At 44.8% G+C, this 25,226-nt stretch overlaps 1 protein-coding gene across 1 annotated transcript in view; it reads left to right on the forward strand.

The window, feature by feature from the left end:
- Positions 1–24,544, forward strand: part of oser1 (oxidative stress responsive serine-rich 1) — a 58,691-nt gene extending 34,147 nt beyond the window's left edge. Inside the window, exons 2-4 of the mRNA XM_068048633.1 lie at positions 11,813–11,922; positions 17,946–18,065; positions 19,827–24,544. Of these exons, the coding sequence (XP_067904734.1) occupies positions 11,843–11,922; positions 17,946–18,065; positions 19,827–20,541 (915 nt within the window). The 5' untranslated portion in view covers positions 11,813–11,842 and the 3' untranslated portion in view covers positions 20,542–24,544. The remainder of the gene's footprint in view (positions 1–11,812; positions 11,923–17,945; positions 18,066–19,826) is intronic.
- The last annotated feature ends 682 nt before the right edge of the window (positions 24,545–25,226 follow it).

The following is a 25,226-nucleotide window of genomic DNA, read 5'->3' on the forward strand; positions in this document are numbered from 1 at the left end:
ACCAGTTAAGGACCTGAGGACCGTAAAATCCGGACTGGATCCCCAGACCTGGCGGAGGCTGGATCGCCACCGACCTTTCAGTTGGCAGACGGCTCCATTGTTTCAGACCTGTGACCTTTTGTCAGTTCTGATGAAAGGTCAGAGACGTGAAAAGTTAGCTCCGTTTCCTGTCCACAGATGACAGATCTGCTGTGTATATCCAACATTTTCTGTTTTTATTTTAAATCATCAGTGTTTTGAGGGTGCTTTTTTGATATTCGTTCACTAGCTCAACAAAGAAATTGGAGAGGGGTATAGTGGAAGATAGTCAAATTGGGACCTCTGCTATTAATTTTGGGGGTGGGGTTGCAGAGAGCATGACTTTGGATTATTCGAACCTTTGGGAGAGTTGTGTTGCTGTTTTCCATGGACCCAGTGTGGTTTTTATACTGCGTCAGCACAAACTACAGTATCACTGGGGAGTGAGGTTGCAGATTTTGCAGCTGGGTAAATTTGGTTGAGTAGAGTCATAGAGTTATACAGCACAGAAACAGGCCCTTCGGCCCATCATGTCTGTGCCAGCCATCAAGCATCTAACTATTCTAATTTCATTTTCCAGCACTTGGCCCGTAGCCTTGTATGCTGTGGCATTTCAAGTGCTCATCTAAATACTAAAATGTTGAGGGATCCTGCCTCTACCACCTCTTCAGGCAGTGCATTCCAGATTCCAACGAGACTACCTCAGCATGTTAACTTGCATGCTATTTTTTTTTGAATAGCTGTTTGCTAACATAAAAAAGTCATTGCTAATGTTACAAATTAAGTAAGGGAGTGGCGCAGTGGTTAGCACCGCAGCCTCACAGCTCCAGCGACCCGGGTTCAATTCTGGATACTGCCTGTGTGAAGTTTGCAAGTTCTCCCTGTGTCTGCGTGGGTTTCCTCCGGGTGCTCCGGTTTCCTCCCACATGCCAAAGACTTGCAGGTTGATAGGTAAATTGGCCGTTATAAATTGCCCCTAGTATAGGTAGGTGGTAGGGAAATATAGGGACAGGTGGGGATGTGGTAGGAATATGGAATTAGTGTAGGATTAGTATGAATGGGTGGTTGATGGTCGGCACAGACTCGGTGGGCCGAAGGGCCTGTTTCAGTGCTGTATCACTAAACTAAATTCAGCTGGCAAAGCTGATGTGCAGAGAGAGCTATGTGCTGTCAAGAATAAAGAAATAGGCTTGCATCTAAGCTGTGCAGTGACTTCACTCATGTACTGGTCTCTGACCACTACCTGTAATGTAACATAACTGCTAAGTGGTACTGAGCTTTCTTTGATCTGGACTGTCTTGTTTTCCTCATTCCCTGAATCTGTTTCTGCACATGTTTGCAAGAAAGTTTTGGTTGCTTGCTGATATTTAAAGATTGATGGCAGCTGTTTCTGCTCAACTGTTGGTTCAATGACTCCTGTTTGGGACTGACCTCATCAGACTTGTGACTATTAATCTGCTATCTGTGCAATAAAAAGGAGTAACTTTGTTCATGCACACAACTGTCTCCATTGTCAATTGTTTAGTCTTTGACAAGAAAATATTTACTTGGAAATAAATGCTGTTTGTTTCAGTGGCTGCATCATTTTCTTGTCTCCTTAAATCACTGATATATAGTAGCTCTTTTTGCACCTTTTCTATAGCTGTCGTGTGAATGTAGCAATGACCCTTTCTGCACAGCATTTAATATCACACTATATTCAAAGGGGAGTGAGTGGTTTAGCCTTAAGATGGACGAACATAAGATAATCAATGATGACCATATTTTGTCCAGTCAAAAAGAGTATATTTGCACGCACACCCCCTCCTTCCCGCCATTCCGTTTCAGTAGTTCTTAAATGACTCTAGGATTTTCACCTCCACTGCCCTATAAGAAGCTATCTCCAAGTAATTTTGTGAAGAACTTCCTGACTTGGTGCTACAGTAACCTTTTGTGAGTTTGAACCCAAGTTTCTTGGTGTACTTTCTCACCGTTCAGTATGTGTTTTGTCTAACTTCAGCCTCCTCCAGTTCTTGTAACAACTTGTCACTATCCAGTGCTCCCACCATTTCCAGTTTAGTCTGGATTCTGTCCTGTCAACAGTACCAAGATTGGCACAGTTGGGCCAAATGGCCTCCTTATGTGCTGTTATTCTATGATACTACCCTAGTTAAAGTCTTGGCCACATTTCTGTGATTGAAGCAATGGTGAATTATCCCTTCTTGACTGACTTGTGGATAGCCACACCTTCCTCATGCACCACACTACCTCCATGATCTATGGCATCTCCTTTTGCTTGTTTCTATTCCTAATTTTCCCAATAAAGCCAGAACATCATCTACAATGGTTTCTTCTCCTGTGCCTGCATAATTAACCCTGGTTTGACTTGAGGTTCCAACCCTGGCCCCCTCCTATCTATATGTTTAAATGTTGCCCCTCTGCATCATTATCCATAAGCATATAATTCAGAGGATAGTTTATTTATTATTCATTTCATGGGATGTCGGTGTCGCATGCAAGGCAAGCATTTATTGCCCATCTCAAATTGCCCTTGAAGATTGTGGTGAGCTGCCTTCTTGAACTGCTGCAGTCCATCTGGTGCATGTACACCCACAGTGCTGTTAGGCAGGGAGTTTCAGGATTTTGATCCAGTGACGGTGAAGGAACGGTGATGTAGTTCCAAGTCAGGATGGTGTGTGGCTTGGAGGGGAACTTTCAGTCGGTGGTCCCATTCATCTGCTGCTCTTCTACGTGGAAGAGATCACTGGTTTGGAAGGTGCTGTCAAAGGAGGTGTGGTGAGTTGCTACTGTGCATCTTGCAGATGGTGCATGGTGTGCTTCATTCTTGGAGGGAGTGAATGTTGAAGGTGGTGAATGGGGTGCCAATCAGGTGGGCTACTTTGTCTTGGATGGTGCCAAATTTCCTGAGTAATGTTGGAGCTGCATTCATACAGGAAAGTGGAGAGTATTCCATCACACTCCTGACCTGTTCCTTGTAGATGATGGACAGGCTTTGGGGAGTCAGGAGGTGGGTTACTCGCTGCAGAATTCCCAGCCTCTGACCTGCTGTTGTAGCCACAGTATTTATGTGGCTAGTCCAGTTCAGTTTCTGGTCAATGGTAACCCCCAGGATGTTGATAGGGGATTCAGTGATGATGCCATTGAATGTCAAGAGGAGATCGTTAGATTCTCTTTTTTTGTTGGAAATGGTCATTGCCGGCACTTGTGTGGCATGATTTTTATTTGCCACTTATCAGCCCAAGCCTGAATGTTGTCAGGTCTTGCTGCATATGGACTCGGATTGTTTCAGTATCTGAGAAGTTGCGAATGGTACTGAACATTGTACAATCTGACCTTATGAAGGAGGGAAGGTCATTGATGAAGCAGCTGATGTGGTTGGGCCTCGGACACTACCCTGAGGTTGAGGTTTAGATATACATGCCAGTGATACCCAGCCTTTCCTTTCATCCACCAACCATCATCCACATCCCATGTTGTCTGTCCAGCTGGCTGTCACCATCCTGGATGCACAAAACATTTTGCAGTTCTACATTTGCAAAGCTCAAGTCACCCTGTTGAACTCTTACCTGATCTTGTCCACTGTCTGAGCTGCTACCTGAGACTGAACCTGAGGGTGCACAACCTCTAGAGTTCCCCCTTTTGACCCTGAGCTGAGCTTCAAATCTCATTTTAGTTCATCACTTTAGACTGCCTCTGAATTATTACCCGTGCCTGGTTTTTCCATACACCTGCAGCCCCCCACCCACCCCCATCACCACCCACTTGGCTAAATCTGCTCATCCACACCATCTCCATGCTCAAGTGTTCCATGGAGCCTGGTTGCACACAATGTAGTCTCCATCTTATCTAGAATTCCATTGTCCAGCTCTCCCACCACCCCTATCCTCACTGACCTGCAGCACCTTGCTGTTATTACAAAATACTCATTTGCCCCATCTTAGAAACATTCTCCAGCCTTGTGGGTACCCACATCTTGCATTTTTCTGATTGATCTTCCACCCCCTCTGTTCCACCATCAGTGGGAGATACTTGACCCTACTCGTTTTGCTTTTTTAAATTTTTTTTTTCTTTAAACCATACTTTGCTCCTTGAAAAGCCTGCTTTTAAAATCTGTTTGACTGTCACCTGCTTTAACTTCTAATCCTTGCTCTGGTCTGAATTCCTCTACTCTTTTACCCTTCTGCCTATCTTTGTGAAGCAGCTTGGGGATCTTTGCTATGGTTAAGGTGTTGTAGTAAAAGATGTTTTATTAAATGGATGGAAGGGATTGTCACTTTAAATGGACTAGAAAGCATGTATTTTTACAAAAAAAATGCCTTCAGTTAAAATCACTCTACTCATTTTCTCTTCTCCAAGAATCTTTCCTTTTAAGCATGACATATTGCCTGAATTTCGCTAATTAAATCATAGAAACATACAGTGCAGAAGGAAACCATTTGGCCCATTGTGCATGTGCCGGCTCTTTGAAAACGTTATTCAGTTAGTCTTGCTGCTCTGCTGTATGCCCATAGCTCTGCAAATTTTCCTGTTGAATTATATATCCATTTCCCTTACTGTAATAATAGTTATTTGCATTTGGTGGAAGGAGTTAAAAGTATTTCAAATGCCCTGGAGTTATCCTTTTGTACAATTGCGATTGGAGGAAATAGCTAGCACCCTTTGACACCAGTCAAGTACTTTTGTACTGCTGTGAATTCTGTTGGCCACATGATGGCACCAAAACTTCAAAGACCATCAGCATAAAAGCAAAATACTGCGGATGCTGGAAATCTAAAATAAAACAAGAACTGCTGGAAATACTCAGGTCAGGCAGCATCTGTGGAGAGAGAAGCAGGAAGAAGGGTCACTGACCTGACTTGAAACGTTAACTCTGCTTCTCTCTCCACAAAGACCATCAGAAGTTCATTTCAAATTTACACAACAACTTGCTTTATATGGAATCATAGAATAGTACCACCCGGAAGGGTCAAAATTCTTGAACTCCCTATTTAACGCATTGTGGATCTGCCTTCAACTCGTGGACTGCAGCAGCTCAAGAAGGTGGCTCACAACCACCTTCTCAGGGAAATTACTGATGGGCAATAATGGCTAACATCCTATGATCGAATAAAAAAAACTGAAGGCCATTCGGTCTGTCGAGTCTGCACCAGCTCTTTTGAAGAGCATCGCAGTTAGTTCCACTCCCCTGCTCTTTCCCCATATCCCTGCAAACTTTTTTCTTCAGGTGTTTATCCAGTTCCCTTTTGAAGGCTACAATTAAATCTATCCACAACCCTATCCGGTCGTCTGTGTGCTCTAAATCCATTTGCTGCATAAAGAAAGCTTTTCGTCCTGTTGCTTCTGGTTCATTTCCCAATCACCTTTTAAATTGTACCCTCTGGTTATTGATCCATTGTTGAGGCAAAGGAGGGTACAGTACAGATACACTAGGAAGCTGCCAGATGTGATGAAATACAAATCCAACGAAAGACTTGAAAAAATGGGTCTGTGTTTATTAGAACAAAATGATTGGATAAAAGTGTTTTCAAAGGGGTCTGTAAAAGATTTAGGGTGGAGAACAGAAAAAACTTATTACATAGAGGGTGGTGAAGTTGTGCAATGCACTACTAGAGTTAGACATCTTTAACATAGAAAAACATTCCAGGGCACTTCATAGAAATGTAATCAGGCAAAAAAATTGACACCAATCCAAAGAGGGAGATAGAACATAGAACATAGAACATACAGCACAGAACAGGCCCTTCGGCCCACAATGTTGTGCCGATCCTTTGTCCTCTGTCAAGGACAATTTAATCTATACCCCATCATTCTCCTTTATCCATATACCTATCCAAAAGCCTTTTGAAAGTCCCTAAAGTTTCTGACTCAACAACTTCCCCGGGCAAGGCATTCCATGCCTCGACCACTCTCTGGGTAAAGAACCTTCCCCTGACATCCCCCTTATATCTCCCACCCTTCACCTTAAATTTATGACCCCTTGTAACGCTTTGCTCCACCCGGGGAAAAAGTTTCTGACTGTCTACCCTATCTATTCCCCTGATCATCTTATAAACCTCTATCATGTCACCCCTCATCCTTCTCCTTTCTAATGAGAAGAGGCCTAGAATGTTCAGCCTTTCCTCGTAAGACTTATTCTCCATTCCAGGCAACATCCTGGTAAATCTCCTCTGCACCCTCTCCAAGGCTTCCACATCCTTCCTAAAATGAGGCGACCAGAACTGCACACAGTACTCCAAATGAGGCCTTACCAAGGTCCTGTACAGCTGCATCATCACCTCACGGCTCTTAAATTCAATCCCTCTGCTAATGAACGCTAACACCCCATATGCCTTCTTCACAGCCCTATCCACTTGAGTTGCAACTTTCAATGATCTATGCACATAGACCCCAAGGTCTCTCTGCTCCTCCACATGCCCAAGAACCCTACCGTTAACCCAGTATTTTGCATTCATGTTTGTCCTTCCAAAATGGACGACCTCACACTTTTCAGGGTTAAACTCCATCTGCCACTTTTCAGCCCAGCACTGCAACCTATCCAAGTCCCTTTGCAGACGACAATAGCCCTCCTCGGTATCCACAACTCCACCAACCTTTGTATCATCTGCAAATTTACTGACCCACCCTTCGACTTCCTCATCCAAGTCGTTAATAAAAATCACAAACAGGAGAGGACCCAGAACTGATCCCTGCGGCACGCCACTGGTAACTGGGCTCCAGGCTGAGTATTTACCATCTAAGACCACTCTCTGCCTTCTATCAGTTAGCCAATTCTTAATCCAACTGGCCACATTCCCCACTATCCCATGCCTCCTGACTTTCTCCATAAGTCTACCATGGGGGACCTTATCAAATGCCTTACTAAAATCCATGTACACCACATCCACTGGTTTACCCTCATCCACTTGCTTGGTCACCTGCTCAAAGAATTCAATCAGGCTTGTGAGGCAAGACCTACCCCTCACAAAACCGTGCTGACTGTCCCGAATCAAGCAGTGTCTTTCCAGATGCTCAGAAATCCTATCCCTCAGCACCTTTTCCATCAACTTGCCTACCACCGAAGTAAGACTAACTGGCCTGTAATTCCCAGGGTTGTTCCTATTCCCTTTCTTGAACAGGGGCACAACATTTGCCACCCTCCAATCACCTGGTACCACCCCCGTCAGCAGAGAAGATGAAAAGATCATTGCCAGCGGCTCTGCAATTTCATCCCTTGCTTCCCATAACATCCTTGGATATACCCCGTCAGGCCCGGGAGACTTGTCTATCTTCAAGTTATTCAAAAACCCCAACACATCTTCCCTCCTAACGAGCACTTCCTCGAGCTTACCAGTCTGTTTCACACCGTCCTCTTCAGTAATACACCCCTTCTCATTCGTAAATACCGAAGAGAAGTACTCATTCAAAACCTCACTTATCTCTTCCGGCTCAACACACAGTCTCCCGCTATTGTCCTTGACCGGACCTATGGTCCCCCTGGTCATCCTCATATTTCTGACATACGCGTAAAAGGCCTTGGGGTTTTCTTTTATCCTACCCGCCAAGCATTTTTCATGCCCTCTCTTAGCTCTCCTAATCCCTTTCTTCAGATCCTTCCTGGCCATCTTGTATCCCTCCAGAGCTATGCCTGTGCCCTTTTTCCTCAACTTTATATACGCATCCTTCTTCTTCCTAACAAGACTCTCAACCTCTCTTGTCAACCACGGTTCCCTCACATGACCATCCCTTCCCTGTCTGACAGGGACATGCTTATCAATGGCCCCTACTATCTGCTCCTTGAAAAAGTTCCACATTTCGACCGTGCCCTTCCCTGCCAGCATATGCTCCCAACTTATGCTCCTCAGTTCCTGCCTGACAGCATCATATCTACCCTTCCCCCAATTGTAAACCTTGCCCTGTTGCACATACCTATCCCTCTCCATTACCACAGTGAATGCTACAGAATTGTGATCACTATCTCCAAAGTGCTCGCCCACCAACAGCTCTATCACTTGCCCTGGTTCATTACCTAGTACCAAATCCAATATTGCCTCCCCTCTGGTCGGGCAGTCTACATACTGAGTCAGAAAAGCTTCCTGGACATACTGCACAAACACTACCCCATCCAAACTATTCGATCTAAAGAGTTGCCAATCAATATTTGGGAAGTTGAAATCCCCCATAATTACTACCCTGTGACTTCTGCTCCTTTCCAAAATCTGTTTCCCAATCTGCTCTTCCACCTCCCTGCTGCTATTGGGGGGCCTATAGAAAACTCCCATCAAGGTGACTGCTCCTTTCCTGTTCCTGACCTCAACCCACAGTGCCTCAGTCGGCAGATCCTCCTCGAAAATTCTTTCAGCAGTTGTTACACTATTTCTAACTAACAATGCCACCCCCCCACCTCTTTTACCACCATTCCTAATCTTATGAAAACATCTATAACCAGGTACCTCCAAAAACCATTCCTCCCCCTCACCTATCCACGTTTCAGTGATGGCCACAACATCGTAGTCCCAAGTGCCCATCCACGCCTTCAATTCACTCACCTTATTCCTGATGCTTCTTGCGTTGAAGTATACGCACTTTAACCCTTCTCCGTGCCCATCTGTCCTCTGTGACAGTGCTACCTTCCCCAATACCTCACTACACTCTTTGTCTTTCTGAGTGGACCCACTGGTCCCTGGATTACAAGTCCGGTTCCCATCCCCCTCCCAAACTAGTTTAAACCCTCCCGAACAGTACTAGCAAACCTCCCTCCCAGGATATTGGTGCCCCTCTGGTTCAGATGCAGCCCGTCCTGTTTGAACAGGTCCCATCTTCCCCAGAATGCAGTCCAATTATCCAAGAACTGGAAGCCCTCCCTCCTACACCATTCCTGCAGCCACGTGTTCAGCTGTGCTCTCTCCCTATTCCTAGCCTCACTATCACGTGGCGCCGGCAACAAACCAGAGATAACAACTCTGTCCGTCCGAGCTTTCAGCTTCCAGCCTAACTCCTTAAACTCACTTCTAACATCTGTGCCACCCTTCCTTCCTACGTCGTTGGTGCCAATGTGCACCACGACCTCTGGCTGCTCCCCCTCCCCTTTAAGGATCCTGAAGACGCGATCACAAACATCACGGACCCTGGCACCAGGGAGGCAACAAACCATCCGTGCGTCTCGCCTGCGCCCACAGAACCGCCTGTCCGTACTCCTCACCATCGAGTCCCCGATGACTAGTGCTCTCCCATTTTCCCTCCTTCCCTTCTGAGCCACAGTGCAGGACCCCGTGCCAGAGGCCCGGTCACTGCAGCCTGCCCCCGATAGGCCGTCCCCCCCAACAGTATCTAAAACTGTATACTTGTTGTTGAGGGGAACGACCACAGGAGATCCCTGCACTGACCTCTTCCCACCTCTAACTGTTACCCAGCTGCCTTTGATTTGTGGAGTAACGACCTCCGTGTAGCTTCTATCTATCAACCCCTCAGCTTCCCGAATGATCCTCAGTTCATCCAGCTCCAGCTCCAATTCCCTAACACGGTCTGATAGGAGCTGGAGACGGATGCACTTCCAGCAGGTGAAGTCGGCAGGGTCACCGGAGGTTCCCCTCACCTCGAACATTCTGCAGGAGGAGCAATACACTACACTGGCTGCCATTTCTTTTATTCAATTACCCCTTAGTTAAGTACAACTATAGATATTAACAAAAACAGTAAATAGCTTACCTGCTCAGTCCTTTTTGGTTAGAGGAGGAGGGTAAAAAGGGTCTTATTATTAGGTTAGAGGAGGAGGATGGGTGGGAGACACTACATGTGTAGTGGCTCGGGTTTACTCAGCTCCGCACCTTTAAGGAAAATACCTACCCAGGAGTCCTCGCTGCCGACCAGCTTCCGGTTCCTCCGGCGCCAAAAGAAACTCAAAGACAAGGAAAACAGTAAGTAAAACAGTAAGTACTTACTTTTAAAACACAGCTCCTGATGCCTTCACTCACCCAACGAAGAGTCGCTACCTTCTCCTGCTGCTCCGCCGGGAAATGAGGCCGAGTCCACGGAGCTCCGCACCTTTAAGGAAAATACCTACCCAGGAGTCCTCGCTGCCGACCAGCTTCCGGTTCCTCCGGCGCCAAAAGAAACTCAAAGACAAGGAAAACAGTAAGTAAAACAGTAAGTACTTTACTTTTAAAACACAGCTCCTGATGCCTTCACTCACCCAACGAAGAGTCGCTACCTTCTCCTGCTGCTCCGCCGGGAAATGAGGCCGAGTCCACGGAGCTCCGCACCTTTAAGGAAAATACCTACCCAGGAGTCCTCGCTGCCGACCAGCTTCCGGTTCCTCCGGCGCCAAAAGAAACTCAAAGACAAGGAAAACAGTAAGTAAAACAGTAAGTACTTACTTTTAAAACACAGCTCCTGATGCCTTCACTCACCCAACGAAGAGTCGCTACCTTCTCCTGCTGCTCCGCCGGGAAATGAGGCCGAGTCCACGGAGCTCCGCACCTTTAAGGAAAATACCTACCCAGGAGTCCTCGCTGCCGACCAGCTTCCGGTTCCTCTGGCGCCAAAAGAAACTCAAAGACAAGGAAAACAGTAAGTAAAACAGTAAGTACTTACTTTTAAAACACAGCTCCTGATGCCTTCACTCACCCAACGAAGAGTCGCTACCTTCTCCTGCTGCTCCGCCGGGAAATGAGGCCGAGTCCACGGAGCTCCGCACCTTTAAGGAAAATACCTACCCAGGAGTCCTCGCTGCCGACCAGCTTCCGGTTCCTCCGGCGCCAAAAGAAACTCAAAGACAAGGAAAACAGTAAGTAAAACAGTAAGTACTTACTTTTAAAACACAGCTCCTGATGCCTTCACTCACCCAACGAAGAGTCGCTACCTTCTCCTGCTGCTCCGCCGGGAAATGAGGCCGAGTCCACGGAGCTCCGCACCTTTAAGGAAAATACCTACCCAGGAGTCCTCGCTGCCGACCAGCTTCCGGTTCCTCCGGCGCCAAAAGAAACTCAAAGACAAGGAAAACAGTAAGTAAAACAGTAAGTACTTACTTTTAAAACACAGCTCCTGATGCCTTCACTCACCCAACGAAGAGTCGCTACCTTCTCCTGCTGCTCCGCCGGGAAATGAGATGTTGGAAGGGGTAACAAAAGTTTGGTCAAAAGCGATTTCATAAAGGATTAGGAAGGGAATTCTAGGACCGGCAAAGTTGAAGGCGCAGTCACCAATGATTGCTCAAAAATGTTGGTGTTCTCAGAGGGTTGTGAGGCTTGAGGAGGTTAGAGATAGGGAGCGATGAGGTTATAAGACTATTTGAATACGACAATGAACATTTTAAATTGGAGAGCTGGGAATCAGGTAGGCAAGTACAGGAGTGCTATGGGAGTAGGACTTTACTCACTAAAAGTTTTGTGTTCCTAGTCACTTTTTAAAAATACAAAAAGCGATTTAGTTCTATATAAATTTTCTGTTGATATACTGAGAAGGATCTGAGCAGCTGAAAAAGGCACACAGTGCAATATTTGGCAATCGTACAGATCAGGTCTGAAAATCAGTAATTATTAAATCTTCAATCCCAAGAAAAGTTTGAGGATCAGTTTCTCCATCTGTACTCCATTTTTTTGGCAGGGAAGAGAATTATTTTGCCAAGTTTGACTTTGGCTAACAATTTATTGAAAATGTTTTGAATTTAATTGGGTGGGGGATTAATATATTGGCAGTTGGAATCTGTAACATTTTTCCCCAGTGATATTTGGAAGTCTTTTGAAAATGGAAAACACATTTTTCAAACATACTTTGAATTGGTCGTAAACTAAAATTATACTTGTATTTTCTGTTCCAGAAAGCATCTACTCAAGCTGTTTGCCTCAATATGGAATCAGAGGGCAAAGGTGGTGAGGATGAGGAGAGCCTGCAGATGGCATTCAAAAAACTTAAAGTGGACTCTGAGCAGTAAGTGCAGACAGTTAGCAATGATGCATGAATATTGCCCATTAATCTCATTGAGTGACCCTGTAGCTTATGTTATGACTTCCTAATGAGATACAGTACAGAGGTGCTGAACTGTTTGGAATGGAGAGTGGGAGATCCTTGAGAAGGAGGTGGCTGTCGCAGTGAATGCCACCTCCCTGACTCCCAGGACTCCTTTACTGCAAGGTCTTCAAGGGGAACCCAGGCAGTGTGCAACACTTCATATATGCTGGAGGGGAGTTTGGCCACTACATGAGTCCTGATAATGTGCCAGACTGGGTGTCATCAGGTCGCCGGAGGAAAGGCAGAGACCTGATGCAGTCGTGGCTAATAAAATCTGCTGCTTAAAGGGGCCATGGCTGCGCTGGAGGTAGTAGTCAACTTGAGCAGCAAAAGAAAAGCAGCTAATGTTTTGGATTCTGACCTGGAGGTACAGTACAGGAGCGATGAATTGTTTTGGGATGGAGAGTTGGAGATCTACTGGAAGGAGGTGGATATAGTAGTGAATGTTGCCTTCCTGACTGCTTCCACCTGCTCCAACTTCCTTTTACAGTGAAGAATAAATGTTTAATGATCTCCCCAGAGCAGCCAAGGTAATTTATCTGCTCTCTGACTCTTCCATGTAGTCCATATGTCTGTAGCACACCTTCATTTATTATCCGTGCAATGGCAAAGATGAATCAGGGATTCATCAGACAATCCCTAGTTCCTGAACCTCTAGACTCTGATCTCTAGAGTCATTCTCTAAATGGGAGGCTGGATGATCACACTTGCGTGGAGGCACTAAGGACCCTCTCGGAGAATTTTTTTTAATTCATTCATGGGATGTGGGCGTCGCTGGCCAGGGCAGCATTTATTGTCCATCCCTAATTGCCCTTGAGAAGGTGGTGGTGAGCTGCCTTCTTGAACCCCTGCAGTCCATTTGGGGTAGGTATACCCACAGTGCTGTTAAGAAGGGAGTTCCAGGATTTTGACCCAGTGACAGTGAAGGAACGGCGATATAGTTCCAAGTCAGGATGGTGTGTGACTTGGACGGGCACTTGCAGGTGGTGGTGTTCCCATGCATTTGCTGTCCTTGTCCTTCTAGTTGGTAGAGGTCGCGGGTTTGGAAGGTGCTGTCTAAGGAGCCTTGGTGCATTGCTGCAGTGCATCTTCTAGATGGTACACACTGCTGCCACTGTGTGTCGGTGGTGGAGGGAGTGAATGTTTGTTTGTAGTGCCAATCAAGTGGGCTGCTTTGTCCTGGATGGTGTCGAGCTTCTTGAGTGTTGTTGGAGCTGCACCCATCCAGGCAAGTGGAGAGTATTCAATCACTTGTGCCTTGTAGATGGTGGACAGGCTTTGGGGAGTCAGGAGGTGAGTTACTCGCTGCAGGATTCCTAGAATATCACCATCGGTGACGAGCTCCAAGAAGTGTGCAGTGCTACCTGGAACAATTGGTGGCGTCTGTCACTGAGAAGTCTCTGGACCAATCATTGCATCTAGCATGGATGCTTTAATCACTGCCTTTGTGTTTTGGGGGAAAGTTTGGTGAAAACAATGAACATAGAACAGTACAGCACAGTACAGGCCCTTCGGCCCACGATGTTGGGCCGACCCTTTAACCTACTTTAAGATCAAACTACCTACATACCCTTCATTCTACTATCATCCATGTACCTATCCAAGAGTCGCTTAAATGCCCCTAATGTATCTGCTTCTACTACCACCGCTGGCAGTGCATTCCACGCACCCACCGCTCTCTGTGTAAAGAACCTACCTCTGACATCTCCCCTAAACCTTCCTCCGATTACCTTAAAATTATGCCCCCTGGTGATGGCCCTTTCCGCCCTGGGAAAAAGTCTCTGGCTATCCACTCTATCTATGCCTCTCATCATCTTGTACACCTCTATCAAGTCCCCTCTCATCCTTCTTCGCTCCAATGAGAAAAGCCCTAGCTCCCTCAACCTTTCTTCATAAGACATGCCCTCCAGTCCAGGCAGCATTCTGGTAAATCTCCTCTGCACCCTCTCTAAAGCTTCCACATCCTTCCTATAATGAGGCGACCAGAACTGAACACAATATTCCAAGTGTGGTCTAACCAGGGCTTTATAGAGCTGCAGCATAACCTCGCGGCTCTTAAACTCAATCCCCCTGTTAATGAAAGCCACCACCCCATACGCCTTCTTAACAACCCTATCAACTTGGGTGGCAACTTTGAGGGATCTATGGACGTGGACCCCAAGATCCCTCTGTTCGTCCACACTGCCAAGAATCCTGTCTTTAAGCCTGTATTCTGCATTCAAATTCGACCTTCCAAAATGAATCACTTCACACTTTTCCAGGTTGAACTCCATCTGCCACTTCTCAGCCCAGCTCCGCATCCTGTCAATGTCCCATTGCAACCTACAACAGCCCTCCACACTATTCACAACTCCAGCAACCTTTGTGTCATCGGCAAACTTACTAACCCAGCCTTCCACTTCCTCATCCAAGTCATTTATAAAAATCACAAAGAGCAGAGGTCCCAGAACAGATCCCTGCGGAACACCACTGGTCACCGAGCTCCAGGCTGAATACTTTCCATCTACTACCACCCTCTGTCTTCTGTGGACCAGCCAATTCTGTATCCAGACAGCCAAATGTCCCTGCATCCCATGCCTCCTTACTTTCTGAATGAGCCTACCATGGGGAACCTTATCAAATGCCTTGCTAAAATCCATATACACCACATCCACTGCTCTTCCTTCATCAACGTGTTTTGTCACATCCTCAAAGAATTCAATAAGGCTTGTGAGGCATGACCTGCCCATCTCAAAGCCATGCTGACTATCTCTAATCAAACTATGCTTTTCCAAATGATCATAAATCCTGTCTCTCAGAATCCTCTCCAATAATTTGCCCACCACCGACGTAAGACTGACTGGTCTGTAATTCCCAGGGTTATCCCTATTCCCTTTCTTGAACAAGGGAATAACATTTGCCACCCTCCAATCATCTGGTACTACTCCAGTGGACAGTGAGGACGCAAAGATCATCGCCAAAGGCGCGGCAATCTCTTCCCTCGCTTCCTGTAATAACCTTGGGTATATCCCGTCTGGCCCCGGGGACTTATCTATCCTCATGTCTTTCAAAATTTCCAACACATCCTCCTCCTTAACATTAACCTGTTCGAGCATATCAGCCTGTTTCATGCTGTCCTCACAAACGACAATGTCCCTCTCACTAGTGAATACTGAAGCAAAGTATTCATTTAGGACCTCCCCTACCTCCTCCGACTCCAGGCACAAGTTCCCTCCACTATCCCTGATCGGCCCTACCCTCACTCTGGCCATCCTCTTGTTCCTCACATAAGTGTAGAACGCCTTGGGATTTTCCTTAATCCTACCCGCCAAGACTTTTTCATGTCCCCTTCTAGCTCTCCTAAGTCCATTCTTCAGTTCCTTCCTGGCTACCTTGTAACCCTCTAGAGCCCTGTCTGATCCTTGCTTCCTTCTTCCTCTTGACTAGCTGTTCCACATCTCTTGTCATCCAAGTTTCCTTCACCCTACCATCCCTTCCTTGCCTCACCGGGACAAACCTATCCAGCAGTCGCAGCAAGTGCTCCCTAAACAACCTCCACATTTGTCGTGCATTTCCCTAAGAACATCTGTTCCCAATTTAAGCTCCCCAGTTCCTGCCTAATAGCATTGTAATTCCCCCTCCCCCAATTAAATATTTTCCCATCCCGTCTGCTCCTATCCCTCTCCATGACTATAGTAAAGATCAGGGAGTTGTGATCGCTATCACCGAAATGCTCTCCCACCGAGACATCTGCCACCTGGCCTGGTTCATTGCCAAGCACCAAATCCAACATAGCCTCCCCTCTAGTCGGCCTATCTACATATTGAGTCAGGAAACCTTCCTGGACACACCTGACAAAATCTGCTCCATCCAAACTATTTGCACTAAGGAGGTTCCAATCAATATTAGGGAAGTTGAAGTCACCCATGACAACAACCCTGTTACTTCTGCACCTTTCCAAAATCTGCCTCCCAATCCGTTCCTCCATGTCTCTGTTGCTATTGGGGGGGTCTATAGAAAACTCCCAATAAAGTGACTGCTCCTTTCCTGTTTCTGACTTCCACCCATACTGACTCAGTAGACAAACCCTCCTCGACGACCTCCCTTTCTGCAGCTGTGATACTATCCCTGATTAGCAATGCCACTCCCCCACCTCTTTTACCTCCCTCCCTATTCCTTTTGAAACATCTAAACTTCGGAACATCCAACATCCATTCCTGCCCCTGTGATATCCAAGTCTCCGTAATGGCCACAACATCGTAGCTCCAAGTACTGATCCATGCTCTAAGTTCATCACCCTTATTCCTGACCCTTCTTGCGTTAAAATAGACACACTTCAACCCATCATACTGGCTGCAACTTTGCCCTGTTAACTGTCTAACCTTCCTCACAGACTCTCTGCACTCTGTATCTGCCTGTTCAACAGCTACCCCATCCACTGATCCGTAGCTCCGGTTCCCATCCCCCTGCCAAACTAGTTTAAACCCTCCCGAAGAGCTCTAGCAAACCTCCCACCCAGGATATTGGTGCCCCTCCAGTTCAGATGCAACCCGTCCTCCTTGTACAGGTCCCACCGTCCCCAGAAGGTATCCCAATGATCCACATATCTGAATCCCTCCCTCCTACACCAGCTCTGTAGCCACGTGTTCAGCTGCACTCGCTCTCTGTTTCTAGCCTCACTAGCACGTGGCACCGGTATCAATCCTGAGATTACTACTCTGCTCGTCCTGCCTTTTAGCTTCCAACCTAACTCTGTACTTTTCAGGTCCTCATCCCTTTTCCTAGCTATGTCATTGGTACCGATGTGTACCACGACTTCTGGCTGCTCCCCCTCCCCCTTAAGAATGAGCTTTCTGAGAGATTTGGGGTGACATCTGTCAAGGTTTATGGGCGGCGCAGTGGTTAGCACCGCAGCCTCACAGCTCCAGGGACCCGAGTTCAATTCTGGGTACTGCCTGTGCGGAATTTGCAAGTTCTCCCTGTGACCGCGTGGGTTTTCGCCGGGTGCTCAACCCACCGCCAAAGACTTGCAGGTTGATAGGTAAATTGGCCATTGTAAATTGCCCTTAGTGTAGGTAGGTGGTAGGGAACATGGGATTACTGTAGGGTTAGTATAAATGGGTGGTTCTTGGTCGGCACAGACTCGGTGGGCCGAAGGGCCTGTTTCAGTGCTGTATCTCTAAATAAAATAAAATAAGGTCTGAGGAGCCTAACCAATATACCACTGATCAGAAGGCACTTGGATCCTGGGCCCAACACAAATGGTGTAACTAGAATCTGCTTTATTGTTCTGATAGCTCATGACCTTTGAAGAGTTCTAGGGTTCCAGCCCTGAGACAGAAGCCACCTCAGACCCAAGCACAGCCTAACATGCTCTTGCTCTCTAAATCTATTTGTAATTGACATTATTATATGAAGTGTGCCTTTTTGATCTTCCTCTGTCTTGGTGTAAACTTCAAGATAAGAAATATTATTGTGGCTAGTAGCAATGATTTTTTAAGGGTAAAGCATTTTGTCATTAATGTGTAAAGTTTCTCAATCACAGTTGTTTGATACAAGCTCAGTGTTACTTTAGAGATCTGCACTTTATTCTGAAAGGGGATGTAGATTAATTGTTGCATTGGTGAAATCGACTGTTTGCTGCTGCTTTTTACCTTTTATTTTATTTCAAGATCTAGTCCTGAAACATTAGAGTACCTCCCTGGGTTATTGAACGTTGTGTCCTCCCTCCACATTGCATTGTTTACCCTGTAGGGTCTGTCCATGTTACCTCGCTTCATGTGTCACTAGTAGAGGTATTGTTTCCAGTCCTCAGCAATAAAAGGATTCATTGCTCACAATCCCAGATTCAGTGTGTAGGGAACAGGCTTGTCTTTGGAAGCTGACTTGCGTTGGGCATGGGACAGAAAGTATTTGGAGCACGGTAGAATCTTAACATTGCCTTTGTGTGTTTCTGTTCACAGTGCTGCTCCTGCATCAGTCCGCGCAAATACTGAAACGACAACTTCAAGGGCATCCATACGAGGCAGTCCTGATGGAGCTAAACCGAGGACAACGTGTTCTTCCAAAGAAAGCTGGCATGGGTAAGCAGCTGATACCCAGCATTGATTAAGGAAATTTGGATAGGTTGCTCTCACAATTCTGCCTGAGGTTTCTGAAAACCTGATCACTAAGCCAGTTCTAGTCTGTAGTTCTATAATGTTCTAAATATTTTCCAGTTCAGCTGAAATTTCTATGAATGGCTGAAGGGTTGCTAGAGCTCAGCATCTCTATTGTGTTTTGGGGAGGAAACAACAGAACCAATAATTGTATTCGAACTAGCTTCTGTAGAGACCTTTTGTTCAGCATTCTAACCAAATCCCAGCTTTCCAATATCCCAGTGTTAGCAAACCATACAGAGATGCTCAGAGCAGTAAATCTTCTTAAAACCATATGCAAAGGGAGGGGAGAATCATAAGCAGAACCCAGGCCACATGAAGAATCTCTTCCGACTTGCTATATATCAAAAGCTGCCTGAAAATGTCCCTCTTTTGACTGTGCTCTCAATTACTTCCCCTACTGTGAAACATCCTAGGAGAAGATAGAACATCAAAGGCCTTTGTATGGTTTAAGTCCAGAGTCCTTTTTTCTGTTGTGCATTTTCATTGAATCTTTGGCATTAATGACTAAGTAATCAGTAAAATGAATATTAGCACTGAGTTTTAAACCCCGTGCTTGTGGTTGTTGTTTTGTGGACATGGCAATTCCTGACCTGAATGAGTGAGTGGGTGCCCTCGACATTCAGCTCTTTTATGCCACCGGCAGAGAAGCAGCAAACTTGAGCGACCCTCCACTGTGCAGTGCTGTTGCTGTCTGTGATAACTCCCATCTATGACAGGAGCACCTGTATATACTCAATGGTGGAGGAAGCATCAAGGTTCATGGTGCAGACTACTGGCTAGCACTAACTTTTTTTTTGGTTGCTGATTTGGATTTTTAATGGGGGTTAGAAAGGACTTGCATTATATGCCTATCATACACAGGAAGCCATTTTATACCCCATTTGAGAGGACCCTTCGTCCTTTTGGGCTCTATGTTAGAATTAAAAACTTAAATTGAGTGAGTGGATTAATTCACCGCTCATTACGAGCCCTTATCCCTTAATCCCAAGTATCCCTTACCAACACCATTTGTTGCATTGATGTTTGGGATCTGACTGTGCACAAATTGGCTGCTGCTGTATTTCCCTACATCAGTGAGTTCACTGGTGTTCACAGTTCTGTCCTTCCCTTGCATGGACTCAATCAACTAAATGTGGAACTGAGACCTCCCTTGCAATGATATATTGGGTCAAGCTGCTGAGGAGGGGCCTGTCTGCAGGGGCAGGAAATCGGAATGTGAGCCACCTTCAAAAAAAAAATGCCAACCTCTTATGGCCAATCCAGAGAAGCAGTGACCAGGGTACTGCTGGTGAATGTCAGCTTGCCTTAGTCGATAGAACTTTTATCTTGTGGTCAGCTGGGATATAGGTTCAATCCCTGGCTCGGAACATGAACGCATAATGTAGACTGACATTCTAGGGTTTTGTCAGAGACATCACCCTTCAGGTGAGAGAATTCACTGATCCATCTGTCTGTTTGGGGGATATGTTAAAAGTGGCAGTAGAGTAATGGCATCAAATGGGTGAAAAGGTTGTCTTTATACAAAGCTGTCTTTTGTGGATTTTCCACTATGCTATTGCATTTTCAATGTGTGTTAACCTAATAAAGGCAACCTCTTAGAGATCTTAGAACTTTGGAGTTCCAAAATGATAACTTTTTTTTTCTCTGTTTTCTTACCCACTTCTGGGGGGATAAAAAATACAGTTCTACCAGAAAGCCAGCAAGGGGTGCCATCAGAACACAGCGAAGAAGACGTTCCAAATCACCAATTCTTCATCCTCCTAAATTTACATATTGTAGTTCTGCAGCTCCTGCAACCAGCTGTCAGGTGAAACACAGCAACCAAACAGAGGCTTACCAGGGCCTTGCTGTCCAACCTTCAAAAGAATGCTGCAAAGCCGGGCAGCCTGAAGCTGTGTTTGGTGCTAAAGTTCCCACCGTCTTCTCCCTGGAATCTTCAGAAGAGTCTGCTGGCGTAAACAGCGCTGAATCTCGCAGCAGCTCCCCACTTGAGTCTCCGAAATTGGCGACGGCAGCAGCCCTGGAATCAAGTCAAGTGTCCAAATCCACCTCCGATTTCCAATCACTGTCGAAACTTCACCAAACCGACCCGTGTTGCTGCTCACAAAAAGAGGAGTGCTGCTGCAAACGGTGGCAAGATGTTGAGGTGTACTCTTTCACAGGGCTCCGCAGCGTCATATCTGAGTGTGAGAGAGGCGCAGCCGAGGCCAGCCGGCACATGTCGCCTCGCAGAAGAACTCAGGCGGGCTCCGGGGTCTCTGGCTCCCCGCGTTCCTGCTCCGAGGAGGCCAGGACATTTGTCGAAGACATCACGATTGAAGACCTTTCGGGATATATGGAATATTACCTGTACATGCCGAAGAAAATGTCTCACATGGCAGAAATGATGTACACTTAAGAGAAGGATCTGATCCTCAATGGCCGACTTATTTTCAAACTGTGACTGAATGAGAACAAGAGTTACGAGTAATACTGGCTTAAAGGAATTATGCAAGACCTAATTTTGATTTGATTTTTAAAGAAATTTCTTCACCCACTCCCACCGTTTTTGTTGGCCCTCGATGTAGTTTGGAGGTTTTGTGCAAGTCATAAGTAAAAACATGAAGCTGTTAGACTAATGTGTATTTTTTTTTTAGGACATGGGCTTAAAATGTCTGAAGTTAACTGTTTACATAATAAAGTCAGCAAGCAAATTGAGCAGCAAAATTTCTTGCATTCACACAAGACATTCAGACCAGAGACGACGACTTTTACCAGATAAAGAAATGGGGTGGGCTGCGGCAATTCTGACTGCTTTCAGCCAGTGGCCTGTCAATGTGTTTTTCTCTAACAGAAAAACATCTTAACATCTGTCTTTTTTAGAATTTTAAAGCTGCATTGCTGCATAATTTAAATCCAATGATCCTGAGGGAGTTGTGCCAGTGTGACAGCCATTTCTGATGTTGCATTTTCTTGTATTTATTAAGTGGCATCCAAGCCTTGTGGCCTTCACTCCTCTCTGACCAGTGTAATTTTTTTGTAATTGAGAGTGGGAGGCAAAAGAGTATTGGTCTGTTCTAATTTATTTACAGAATTTGGGCCTCCTTCAATAGACTAGATCCTAAAATTTTCTAAACACAAGACTTTGTATATTTTCCATCAACTCAAATGAATATCTGCAACCTGTGCCGCTAGTATTCCTTTAACTTTTTGGTATGTAGAGCAAACATTGCAGTTTCAGCAAAACTGTGCTTGGAAAAACTGCATTGGGCCCAATGCCACCTCTTAGTATCTTTTTTTTTGGGGAGGTGTGGTGGGGGGCACTCATACCATATTGAACCGTGGTGGGAATAGATGGTTTAAAGAAAAGTTTGCTTGGCCTTTTAGCGTTTCATGCTGTGTAAAATCAGCTGGTGCTACTCAAAGGGGGACTTCTGAATTGATCTAGTTTGTGATGGATTGATTAAGCTGTTGTAATGGCTAAATTGAAAAAAAAAATCATTTTGGTATATAGTAGACTGCGTAAATCTTTTGAATATGCAACAGTGGTACAAATAGACTGCAAAGGCCAAGTTGTGCGTTACTGAAATGCTCCACCTGCAAAATGTATATTGAAGCTAATTCCTGTATTGCTGAGATTCCTAGAATGTCTATGCTTTATTATAAAGCAGGTTTTAGCCAAGCAGAACACAAAAATGAAATTCACTTTTTGCCACTGTTCACAAATCCAATCACAGAAAAGTTTGTAACTGCCAACTGTCTTGAGTTAAGAAGCTGCCTTTTACCATCTGAGACTTGACTTTAAACCCACCCTCAAATTGGGATGAAGACAGTCTCAGTCTCTCTCTGCAGCCATTAGAGATGCAATGTGAAGTAAGGTTAACTGGCTGGCTTTCAGCAAATCCTGCCTGGTGTTTAACTAGGTGCCTCCAACAGTACCAGAAAAATGGCTGTTGTTGAAAGGTGGAAAATCTCAACTCAATTCATTGGGAAACCCTTCTAAGGTGAATTGAAGCATAATGGTGGGGGCAGTGGAAAATAATTTTATTTTTTTTGGTCCCTATTTTTTTTTCCCCACCTGCCCCCCGCCAACCCCCACTCCCACCACCACCCCTTCAACATGTCTGATTGGAGAGACTCTTACTGAGCTGCATACCAATTCCCCAATATAACTTTTTACTGTCGAACAGTGATTTACCTATTAAATAAATATTGAGGAAATCCAAGACTGAGGACTGAAAAATACGATTGCAGTCTAATTAAGAGTGGTTCTATACCCATGATCTGCATTAACAATATTACAGCATTACTTTGTACCATATTATTTGTCAGGGCACAAATCCATTTTGAGATAGACCTTTGCAAGTGACAGCTATTGAAGTCTGAGGATGTTAACAAAAGTGTATTAATACCTTGACAACTGTTGCTTCGATTTTGGAGTTGTTTACCAAGTCTTGTTTATTGGAAGATACTGTAACTTACAATTAACTGATGCCACCTCTGACCCGATCTAATCTGTACCCTCAAATTTTTGAAGAGCTTGATATTTAAGGTTAATTCTCTAGCTGGTTAAGTTATTGAGTAGCAGAGTGATAAAAGCCAGGGAATGTCCCTGGGTCGATTCCTGGTCCACGGAGTTAGTTGATCTCAGCTGGGCAGCAGTGAAGATGCTGTGGTTGACTAGTACTCCTAGACTGTGTGTGTGTGGAGGAATTCAGTTGCAGTTGGCTACACATCTGGATTATAAAGGAGAGGGGGGAGTGTTTGCCAAAATTTAAATTTTAAGGATAATATAATGGTTAAAAAAAAAAATTTTATTTGGAAAAAGTAGTTCAAGAATTCTGCCCAGTCTATTTGAAATCTGCTCAGCATTGTGACTTAAGTTGCAGTTTGAGCTGAGTCTTTTGAATTTAATTGTCAGATTTCCTGTTTATAGCTCTCTTCAAGCGGTTAAAGTGCACTGATGTGATCTATTGAGATTAGAGGACTCTCCAGAATTCTAAGCCAATGTAATGTTTGGAATAATTTAACACTTTTCTCGTTCAGTGGCCTCTGTTTGCCTTTAATTGAAGTATTGGAGTATTAAAGCCAACACATCTGTGATAATTCTCCAAAGGTGGAGTTAATCTTAATTCTGAAGTCACCTGAGTACTCTGGATCTGCATACAGTTCACTGCCATTTTTTTGCACTAAAAGAAATTGAATTCAAATCATTTTGACATGACAAGTAGAATTCAGCTGCAGGAAAGGATGGAGGACTCCAGAATTCTAAGCCAATGCAACGTTTGGAATAAATTTAATGCTTCTCTTGTTCAATGACCTCTGTTTGCCTTTAATTGAAATAGTGGCTCAACTGAGATCCTGAGCTTCTGTCTGATCAGAGCCCCTGAGGTTCCCGTTTCATTGCTGGCTATGGTTTTGACCACTTATTGAGGCAAAGTGTGTTTTTTTACAGTAGAGAAAAATTGTATGGTAATGCAGCTTTAATTTTTTTAACACTGTCTGGGCATGGCTATCAGGGGCGAGGTTAGCATTTATTTTCCACCCCTAAGTTTCTCTGAGAAGGCAGTGGGGTGGTTTGATGCAATCAAGTGGCTTGTGAGGGTCACTTCAGAGTCAATCATAATGTAGCCACTCCTGAATTCTAATTTGAAAACTGGGTTATCGCTAATAATATTTGTAACTTTTTACAAGATCACCTTTTAGTGGTTACTGTGCCCATACATGCCCAGCTCCATCCTGTTCGTTCTGGAAGCTGCTGGTTATTAAAAGTAAAATATCATGATAAACACTATGTTTAAACAATGTGCCAAAATTACTCTAAGGGTACAAATTAAATTCAGGATAACACATTTTGATGGGAGTTGGCACGGGGGTTTGGGGTGCTGTGGGTGTGCAGGGGCTTTAAACAAAAAAAATTTGGAAAGTAATCAGGGATGGAAATGTCTTTTTAAAATAAAAATTAAAAAGCCCTTTATTTTCTTGACAATGTATTGCAACTTCATATAGCAGTTTAATGTGTGCTACCTAAGCTGCTTCCCTCTTGCACTGTGTTTAGAAAATTTGTTCTGCAGTAGATTTTAGCACTGCAATGCAGTGCTAATCATTTACATCCCTGGGTGATGCTGTTTGCAAAGTGTTGTTTGCATTGTGCACGACTTGTATATTAATATCCTGAGCTAGGTGGTGCCTCGAGACTCGAAAGGTCGATTCCGGAAATTGCACTTTTCCAAGAGTGCAACAAAACTTCGCAGAGTTCCTGTTTTTTTTCTGGAAAAAACAGGAACAGTTCTCACGACAGAGCTGTTATGGAGATTGATATGTAAAATGTTCACAGTATAGATTAATGCAGCATGACATCCTCTGAACTGTACAAAATGTGTAATGTTTCCTGAATTATAAAACTTGCTGCTTATTGTTAATGTTGGATTTTTGAGAGTTTTATTTTATGAATTCTTCCCCCCCCCCCCCCCCCCCCCCGAAAATCCAATATACAATCCTGTGCTTTGACCTACAGTTTGCAGTGAATGTGGACTCTCATTGACAGAAACATCATAGGATCATTATGCAGTCAGTGTCTCCATATTCCAGACTGACCACCTCTAAGTCATCCCCCTGTTAATTACCTCTCTGGTAGGAGCTAGAACCTACTTTAGTTCATATGCTTGCCTTTAGCTGGTAGCGCTCTTGCCTCTGGAGGATTGTGGCCCCTAGATCTTTACCAAGAATTGAGCACATAATCACACTCCAATGATGCACTAGGGGATGTAGCATTATCCAAAATTGTTGTAAAGGGAAGGTGTACATTGAAGTGGGTGGAAAAATCTTCATTCCATCCTAATTTATTAACCTGAGGGGGAAATAAAAGCACCGAATGGGACATTGAGGTAGGCAATGGTGAAACTCTTGCCAACACGTGAAAACAATGATATCTGCATGTCTGTATTGTACCTTTCTAAACTTCACACTAGGAATTCTGAAAACACTGGTTTTAATCCTGTATCCTATTTGGATTGCTGTATTGTCTAGATTCTTAGTTTTTCACAGTTAATTGGACGGTATCACAATTCTGCAAAGGCTGTCAAAACCTTGTTTTGAATTTCT

The sequence above is a fragment of the Heterodontus francisci genome, chromosome 16, assembly GCF_036365525.1.
Source record: "Heterodontus francisci isolate sHetFra1 chromosome 16, sHetFra1.hap1, whole genome shotgun sequence".
NCBI classification, from domain to species: Eukaryota; Metazoa; Chordata; class Chondrichthyes; order Heterodontiformes; family Heterodontidae; genus Heterodontus; species Heterodontus francisci.